The 9,461-nt window shown below is 32.6% G+C and overlaps 1 protein-coding gene across 1 annotated transcript; it reads right to left on the bottom strand.

The window, feature by feature from the left end:
- Nucleotides 1–469: 469 nt before the first annotated feature.
- LOC134698061 (heat shock 70 kDa protein 12A-like) lies at nt 470–6,859 on the bottom strand. Its single transcript, XM_063560351.1, has 5 exons — nt 6,805–6,859; nt 4,422–4,809; nt 3,446–3,664; nt 2,253–2,388; nt 470–1,571 (listed from the first exon to the last, which is right to left on the bottom strand). The coding sequence occupies exons 2-5, from the start codon at nt 4,749–4,751 to the stop codon at nt 526–528; spliced, it is 1,731 nt and encodes a 576-aa protein (XP_063416421.1). The 5' UTR covers nt 4,752–4,809; nt 6,805–6,859; the 3' UTR covers nt 470–525.
- Between the last annotated feature and the right edge of the window lie 2,602 nt (nt 6,860–9,461).

The raw sequence follows: 9,461 nt of genomic DNA, 5'->3' as shown, positions 1-9,461 counted from the left end.
ATTTAAGCTAACTTAAATCAAGTCCAGATAAATATGTCGCAGATTTTGATAAAAATGCATACAACTTTGTTCCGTTGAACAAACTGACAATACCAAAAAGTCAAACATAAGTACACAAAACACAACATGAAAAAACTGAAGAATTAAGCTAAGGACACGAACCCCATCATAAACTGAGAGTGATATCCAGTGCTCTCGAAGTGTAAGCGTATCATGTTCCACATGTGGCACCCATCATGTTCCTCGTATAAGTTAAAACCTCATTATACATGCACGTCAAATTCGGTAGGTTACATTCGGTGAAAAGAGGACGGGATTCCTCACTTACAAAAAAATGGGAAAATATTATCTCTCTTAAGCGGGATTTTCTTCTGTCACATTTTTTCTTCTGAAAACTAAACTTTTATCTTATTGAAATTTTAATGATCTTTGTATATTTAAAAGTCACACAAGATACTTTTAACACATATTTATAGTAAAAGAAATAGTTTGTTCTGAAACAATGTCATAAAAACAGAACATGAATTATTTATCACTAAGGAAGTCAAAACGCGCTCTGAAGACCTCTCCGGTATTTTTCTCCATACCCTCAACAACCAATTCCGTACCACCGAACTCGATTTTGACCTGAATATTGTTCCCGGATGTGATTTCCGAACTTATGTTGATCATCATTTCTCCAATCAATCTACAACCATCATCAGTGACATATTTCGGATTATTCGAGTTTGAAGAATAAACACGAACCCTATTGTTTTGGCCTTTGGCACTGAAGGGCATAGAATGTTCATCGTCTTCTTTGATGGGTTGTCCCTTTTCCACAAACTTGTGAAATACGTCACGACATAATACAGCACTGCCAGACGTGAACTTCAGTTCTTCTGGGTCACCTGTCTTAAACAATCGACTGATTGCGATGCCATAAGTCACTTGATTGACTCTTACAGATATAAGTTTTGGACGATGACCATAAAGCACGGCTCCTTTCAAAACTGCAAGACCAGCATCTTGTGGTACGATAACCTTGTGATTTGGAAATCTCGTTTTGATAGTTTCTTGTACGATTGGTGACTCCGAAAAGCCCCCGACCAACAATAAAATATTGGTGTCAACAGCAACAGGCTGGTTTAGAATCTCTCTGATATGCTCAACAAGGTGTTCTAATGGATCGCGAAAAAGTCCTTTCAATAAATCAGGGTCCATCTTTAACTTGTCGGCGGTTTGTGCAACACGATCAGCGTACATTGACGCTTCTATTGCCTCCTTTATAGATCGTCCTTTCATTGTTTTATAATGCTCCATTAGGGAAGATGGTAGTTTGATTACAGCATGTTTCATCTTGTCATTAAATGTTCTCTTTTTAACTTCAAAATCCCTACCCATGTCAAAATGGTCACATGCATTCTTCTTCTGAAACTCAGCAAACACATCTTCTTCGACAATATCAATCAGCAGTTGTTCAAACGCTTGGTCGACTTTGATACCACCCCATGCACCACCACTTGCACTGTGCAATTCTTTCAATGTTCCATCGTCTGCTACTTGGTGTATAGTGATATCCGCAGTGCCACCTAGGGGTGAAAATGTAAGAAATTTTAAATACTTTTTTTCTAAATTACCATGAATTTCAAATGATGTGTCTTGTTTTTGAAAAGGAAAAGGCATTTGTCCCTTAAGATAAGAATCTCTTTTCAGGAACTGAATATCTCGCGATTCTTTACTTTGAGTTGTCCAAACATTACTTGAAAGGATTAAAGGATGGAATATGTTTGGTATGATACCTAGGAATTCATTAACCTATCCTTTTTACGTGAGATGCATACTTGGTATTATTGGCGAGAAACAAAAAAAATGCTGGGTAAGAATGATTGACGGACAAAAAAACATATTTGTATTTCCAACAAATGCTAGAGAACGTACAGTAGAAATATTCCTAGCAAAATCTATTTAATAGATTTACAAAACTGTATAACTCAAGTAATATCTTTTTCACACAGCTTTAAGGCTGAATTAATTCTTATGCATCACTATACTAGCTTGTTCTGCAGAATATTGTTTAAAAAAAATGGCAGACGGTGACCGTTGCTTATCAGTCTATGTTGTTCCTTTGTGCCATTTTACATTGACGAAAAGCTATTGTTATACGTATTTGGTGTCGTTTTGATTTTGATTTTATTGTGTTGAGTTGCTGTCTCATTGACGTTTATCCCATTTGTCTTACAGCACAATAATAAAATACCATTCAATCATACCTCCTAAGTCAATTACCATATACTTTGACCCTGGTTTAAACAGCTCATTACCAGATGCATCAGAGGTGTATCTACACAACAATGACGCAGCTTCCGGTTCTAATGCTATTATTAACTGGTCGTTGAAAATGTCGGCCTAGAATTGAATAGATTTAAAATACTTCTTACGTCATATTCTAGTAAATGAAATATTATGTTGAATGTCCCTTAATGAGACTGGAAGATAAAAAATATACTTACACATACACAAGTATTATATTTAATTCCCGCTACATTTTGCGCCTGTTCAAAGTCCGACTATCTCGACCATGTCTCGTTTGTTGTTGTTTGTTTGATTGTATTTGACCAAAAGGACCAAAAAGGAAATAGGCAAATTAATCTAAGGTCAACTTTGCCTGAGAGAGTATAAACACTATTTTCTTAACAATTTATTTATGAGGAATTTACGAAAAGTTTGTTATAATATACTAATAAAATTGAGAAAGTAAATGGTGAATATGTCAAAGCGACAACCACCCGACCATAGAGCAAACAACAGCCGAAGGCAACCAATGGGTCTTCAATGTAGCGAGAATTCCCGCACCCGTAGGTGTCCTTTAGCTGGCCCCTAAAATATGCATAATAGTACAGTGATAATGGACGTCATACTAAACTCCGAATTATATACAAGAAACTAAAATTTAAAATCATACAAGACTGACAAAGGCCAGAGGCTCCTGACTTGGGACAGGCGCAAAATTGCGGCGGGGTTAAACATGTTTATGAGATCTCAACCCTCCCCCTATACCTCTAGCCAATGTAGAAAAGAAAAGGAATAACAATACGCACATTAAAATTCAGTTCAAGAGAAGTCCGAGTATTTCAAAAATGGAATTTCGCCAGAGATTGTGTTTTGTTATTTTAAGAGTGGGATAATCTTGGTTCAATTTTTTCACTCTTCATTCAGACTCGGACGGGGCGATAAGAGATAGACCATCAGATTGATGTGGAGCAGGATATGCTTACCGTTCAAGAGCATCTAAGTTTTAAGTGGGGTTCTTGATGCTCAGTCTTTAGTTTGTTATGCAGTGTTTTGTGTACTTTTATTTGTCTGTTGATCTTTTCTTTTTTTAGCCATGGCGTTGTTAGTTTATTTTCGACTTGTGCGTTTGAACGTCCTTCTGAATTTCTTTCGCCTGTCTTTTCGGTAATACCTTTTGTGCAGCTTCTCTCATAAACTGTTTGGCAGCGTCTGTCCATATTGCAGGAACAGTTATAACCCACTGAACTTCAGAGTCTTCAACTTCGGTACCGCAACGGCGGAAATTTTCCAAAGCATGGTTCTTTAGAAAATTTATACCATGACCAAATATGGCCTTAGCTGGAATTTCCACACCATTAGATGCGGCTAACTTGGTGTCTCGATTCAGTCCCTATTATCCAAAATTAAAAAAAATCACATCAATTAACAAATTAAACTAAAAACTATTTTTAATTGTAATTTTGCCTCGTTCTGCAAATATCTCACATATATGAAATGTATGAACTTTTCGTTAAGCATAATGAAAGAGGGACCTTCTAACATTACCAAATATACAGTATACCTTTATTGCATTTTTAAGTACTTGTATAGCAGTAGGTTACTATTAGAACTGATTTTCTTTTTTTTAGTTAAGATAAAATCGTTAAATTATCTTCAATGTAAATCCGCATAATATCAATACAACAAACAATTATGGATAGCGCTATCAAATGATGTTAATCGAACAAAACCTCGAAATTAATATGCAAGAAAGAAAAGAAGATCAATTTGAAAGTTATTATACTATTCGTTACTCTAATTTTTAAGGCTTTTTAATATACATTTAATGATATCCACTACTGCATGTCTCTTAACTGAAGTCATGAAAAAGCAAAAATGGTATGATCACTGTTTTTTAAACCTAGTTGTATGAAATCGGTATCAATCTTTACTGTTATATTTGTTATTCTCGATGGATTTTGTCTGATGCACGGTCCGATTTTGTTTTTTGTCCATGTATTTATGAGTTTTCAACAGCGGTATACTACTGTTGCCTTTATTTATGTTATCCTAGACATCCCACAATCATCACCGAAATTTGTAAAAACCTGAATATATGATATGGACAGATAAATACACAGAACACTGTACAAAACTATATGTCCTACCGGATTTCGATGAAGCAACATCTTGAACCTTCTAAAAAACAAATAGTCATGATGCAGGTCATCCAACGCCAAATCACTGTACTGGGTTTCAGCTTCATAACCAAACGCAACGAATTCCTTCTCTTTATCCAGTAGTAAACACGTTGGTGTTTTCAGAGACATTAAAGCTGCCACACCCGCATTCCATACCTGGTTTGTGTGAATGTTTTTTGTAGGTTCCTTTAAGAAGTCAGCCGTTAGTTGAAAGGCATATCCGGAAAAGGTTGTTCCAAAGTCTATAGCACATACAAGCAATTTTCCATGAGTAACTTGTTCTCCCATCTTTTCCATTTTTTTCCAGCACTATTTATCTTTATTTCAGATGATGCATTGTGTATCAATTGTTAATCTTTGAAAAAAAGAAAGATACGAAAAACAAGACTTGTAATGTGGTATTGACGTTTTCATCCTTATTTTCAAAAGGTTTATACTATAACGTCTTTTTTCAAATATATAAGGTTTTATTTAATCGTTTGATTTGAAAGTTTTATATAAAAGAAGTTTACTATACTAGCATCTAGTTTCTCAAATATACTTTTTCACAATAATCAAAGAGTTTAATTTATATTTCAGTTTTAAGGTTTTTATTTGATTTGCGTTTTCTACATTCTGTAATAAAATTTTAGGGTTCAATTAGAAGATGGAAATTTAAGTAAAAACACTAAATTGTATCCGATGACTTCTAATACGTGTAAGCACGATAGACGAAAGTAAGAAAGTTAAAACGAAACCAATGAGATGATAGCTAAATACGTTAACAAAATAACTCTTTTTGTGAGTCACGTATATGCATAATTATATTGGGTGTATATCTTATTTACACCAAGATAAGGATTAATGCAAAATGAAAGATTTCAATCAGTTAGTAAGTACAGTCTTATAGGATCCTAGCAGATCTAGATATATGTTAAAGATCTAACATCAAAATACGCGATATACCAATCTGTTGAGTTGAATCCCGACTGTATGAAAATATTTGCAGCTCGACGTTTATCAAACAATATGTTAACAAGTTTTGCAAGTAATAACTCGGAATATAATGATAACAATCGCATATAACATTACAAACTTTGACAGTTGATGTAGATATATATATAAATTTTATCTCTAAATGTAAACAATGATATGCATAAGAGGTACGTTTAAACTTATTCATATACATATATCGAGCGAGCCAGCTATTTATACAAAAATAATTGGCAAGATACAAAGGGGTTTATCTATTACAAATATGTGTACATTCAAGGACAGACAATACCACTGCCATAACAGAAGTTAGAGAGATAGAAGGGTGTAGTTTATCAGTATTCAACATTTGTCATTTTTGTTTTGTTTTTGATATATCAAAGTGTGCTTTCTGCTGGAACCCTCTTCTGTAATATTTTGAAACACTGCACCAATACCTTACTTGAAGTACTCTAATGACAGATTTTTTTCCTTTTCTACATTTAAGAACTCAACAAACGATTCCGTTCTGTATTAATTTTGAAGATTCATCCTTACTTATTGTATAGTTCCACACATTTGAAATTGGATCACTATATAATTGAAAATGGATTAACCTTACTGTACTTCAAATGATTTATATAAAAAGTAAAAATCACAAACAAAATACTAAACTCCGAGAAAATCTCAAAACGGAAAGTCTATTATCAAATTGTAAAATCAAAAGCCCTGACACATCAAACGAATGGATAATAACTGTCATATTCCTGACTTGAAAGAAGTCCATGCTTGATATGTATTTTGTAGAAAATTAATGTATTTTCTATATTATGTTAATCATAATTGCTCATTTTAACGGTCATTGTTTTTTGTTCGACATGTGAAGTTTTCGTAAATTTCATTATTTGACCTTGCTAACTTATTCTATTGATATATGAAGTATGTCAGCGTTTTGTATATCTTTCAGAATATTTAGACATGTTGAAAGAAGTGCATAATGATTAAATGATAGAAAACAAACAAATTGTTTAGTCTCTTAGAGGAAAACATTTACGATGTATATGATAAGAATATAGTCGAAATAATAGTAGAAATTCGTCACATATACAACCCATCCCCTAAAATAAAATTAATTTATTAGAAATATTCATATAAACATATATCAACAACGTATCAAATTAAGTAAAGTAAGCTTAAGCAATAAGTTAGTTTTATCAACAAATCAGTAACATCGCAATTAAAAAGAGGTCCATGAAACAAACCTGTCTGACAAACTCCTTTAAAAAGTTTATTAAGAGTTCATCGATACATTTGAAAATTGTGAAATTTACATTATGCTTATTCACATTTCTAAATCTGAAAACTAATTATTTAATGTAAAGTAAACCTATAGTTTTACCTCATTCAACAAGAAATTCCCGTCGTTAACTTACTGTGTTTATACTTCTTCTTTCGTGTTCGGTTTGCAGACAAAAAGGAATTTGATCTGATTAAGGTTAATATGGTTACTTATGTATTTAATATATACACATAAAAAGATTGAATTTTAAAATTCACTTATGATATTCAGTGGGTTTTTTTCAAAATAGATTCTCATTACTTTTTTCCATCGTCCGCTGGGAACTTCTTTCTGGGGTCTTTAGGGGAGCAGGGTTCGATCGAAAAAAATACCATTTACTACAAGATGGTAGGGTTCTATCAGTTCGTAGAACTACAATTGAAACTTGAAAATTAATGCATTTATCTCTTTAATTTGATGAAAGATAACTAATTGAAGTCATTCAAAATCGGTTGATTGTATAAAAAGCAAATTCAATCGGATAAAATGTTTGGATTTGTCTTAAATCAAAATCATCAAATCTCCGAAAAAAACAAATAGATTTGTCCCAACAAATATATCTAGTGTTGATACTTGAAATTCAGTTTTAATGATGTGAAATCATTATACGGAAATTTTTGCACCAAAAACATTTAGTTTTGTACTTCGAAAAAATGGATCGAGTAATTGCACAAACGATGCTATCAATTCAAAACCACGACAATGAAAATCCGGTGATTAATAAGATACATCGTTTAAAGTTTTTAAACTCATCTGGAATATTCAAACAATCTGAAGGAATCATGTGATCTCCATACAGGGGAAGGCAGGGTACGAATCCATACCCAGTAACATAAGTTATTGATTCAATATTCTTGTTTGTTTCTTCTTACGTTGGTAGATAACGAGACAATAAGGTAATCAACAATAGAAATCTTAGTATTTTGTACTGTGACATGAATAAGAATAAGATCAACAAAAATGTAACAAACTAAAGTCAACAGTAATAAACATATGTTAAAAGTAATTCATAATGAAAGAAAATTAATAAAAATACCGAACTCCCATGAAAGTACAAAACAAATAGTCTTTTACAAAATTACGAAAACAAAAGCTCAAACACATCAAACAAATGGAAAACGACTGCTTTATTCCTGACTTGGCAGCATTTCCTTATATAAAAAAACGGAATATACATGCCAAGAACCAAAACCAATTATGATTTTTGGTTAAAGTGATAGTGGTCTACCGATGCTATTTGTTGGTCTCGTCTATTTGTCAAAATCTTTTTTCACCTTAAAATATGTGTAATACACATCACTTTTGTCTCCCTTTGTTTATAAAATTATGCAAATATCGTCAAGTTTTGTGTTGAAATTGTACATTTTTACTTCCTTTTTAAAATGCTAAAGCAATATTATAAATGGCAGGTCCGGAAGATTTGGGTTATCCAATAGAAACGCTATAAAATCTCCCAATTCACTATTCGACCGCTTTCCTTTTGGTTTATTTTAATTTCGTCTTCTTTCTTATATCTCACTGTATCTGTGCATTGTTATCGTTTTAACAATTCAAAACATTTCATTATTGAGTAAGATGGTGAATTTTTTCTACAGAATCGTTGGTTAAGTTTAATTTCAATAAAGTATCATACATGCATATTATAATGGGTTAGAATGTGTTAGATTAATTGGGATTAATAAGCATAAATTATGTCCTGAGTGTTTTTGCATGATCGTCACTGCGATGAAGACTTCGAAGTTGTGACGACTTACGAATACGTTCTAATAATAATAATAAAAAAAAATTACAACAGATTTTTAAAAAGTTCAACAAAACCTATCAAAGTCTATAAAGAATATTGTTTAGTATATGCTTCTATCAATAAGTTGATATTTTTCATTGCGTCTAAAGGCAATTGCAATTGTATTTTGTACAGTGACATACATAAATAAACTCACCATAGATACCAGGACTAAATTTAGTATATACGCCAGACGCGCGTTTCGTCTACAAAAGACTCATCAGTAACGCTCGAATCCAAAAAAGTTAATAAAAGACCAAATAAAGTACGAAGTTAAAGAGCATTGAGGACCAAAACTCCTAGAAGTTTTACCAAATAGCACTAAGCATATAACAAACTATAATTAACAGTAGTATATACTTAATAGGAGGAAGATCGGTTTCGTTGACAGGGTACGGGTTTCTTATTATGCATGCGTCAGCAGCGTCACCCTTCATTGGAATATTCGTGTAGGCAAAATATAACAATCAGTTATAGGACATAATAGCTAACACATCAGATCAGACTACTATATACTGGCATATTAAACAACTCTAACGAAATCTATAACAACAAAACATGAACAATATTGTAACTATGTGAAAATTATGCGTATGTGCTTTAGCGGAGATTCTCGGGAATGAAAAATGGAAAGCTAAATCAATAGTAGTTAATAATGCTTGGAAACAAAAAATGGGTCCGGAAAAACAGTTATCGTTCCCTGATTTCGGTTGTCTACAAGTAAAGTCATTAGTGTAAACAGCGTGTTACCTGCCTTTATCATACCCTTTCCAAATTTATTCATTCATGTTTTATGTTTCAAATACCAAGTTAGGGGATGTCATTACTCTGTTATATAAAGTGTGGTAATTAAGTTATCCATATTAACCAACAGGTTTTGACACAACTTTCATTCAAATAATCCTACTATGAAACATGTGAAACACGTATTCTA

The sequence above is a fragment of the Mytilus trossulus genome, chromosome 14 (genome assembly GCF_036588685.1).
Source record: "Mytilus trossulus isolate FHL-02 chromosome 14, PNRI_Mtr1.1.1.hap1, whole genome shotgun sequence".
In the NCBI taxonomy this organism is placed as follows: Eukaryota; Metazoa; Mollusca; class Bivalvia; order Mytilida; family Mytilidae; genus Mytilus; species Mytilus trossulus.
Note: the sequence above shows the minus strand (reverse complement) of the source record. Positions and strands in the feature narration are given on the sequence as shown.

Coding starts and splice junctions, on each gene's coding strand:
- LOC134698061 (XM_063560351.1), bottom strand. CDS start 4,751: ATGGAAAAGATGGGAGAACAAGTTACTCATGGAAAATTGCTTGTATGT. Junction 2,389..3,445: donor TGAGAGAAGCTGCACAAAAG/GTATTACCGAAA, acceptor ATTCAATTCTAG/GCCGACATTTTCAACGACCA. Junction 1,572..2,252: donor TATGGTAATTGACTTAGGAG/GTATGATTGAAT, acceptor TTTCACCCCTAG/GTGGCACTGCGGATATCACT.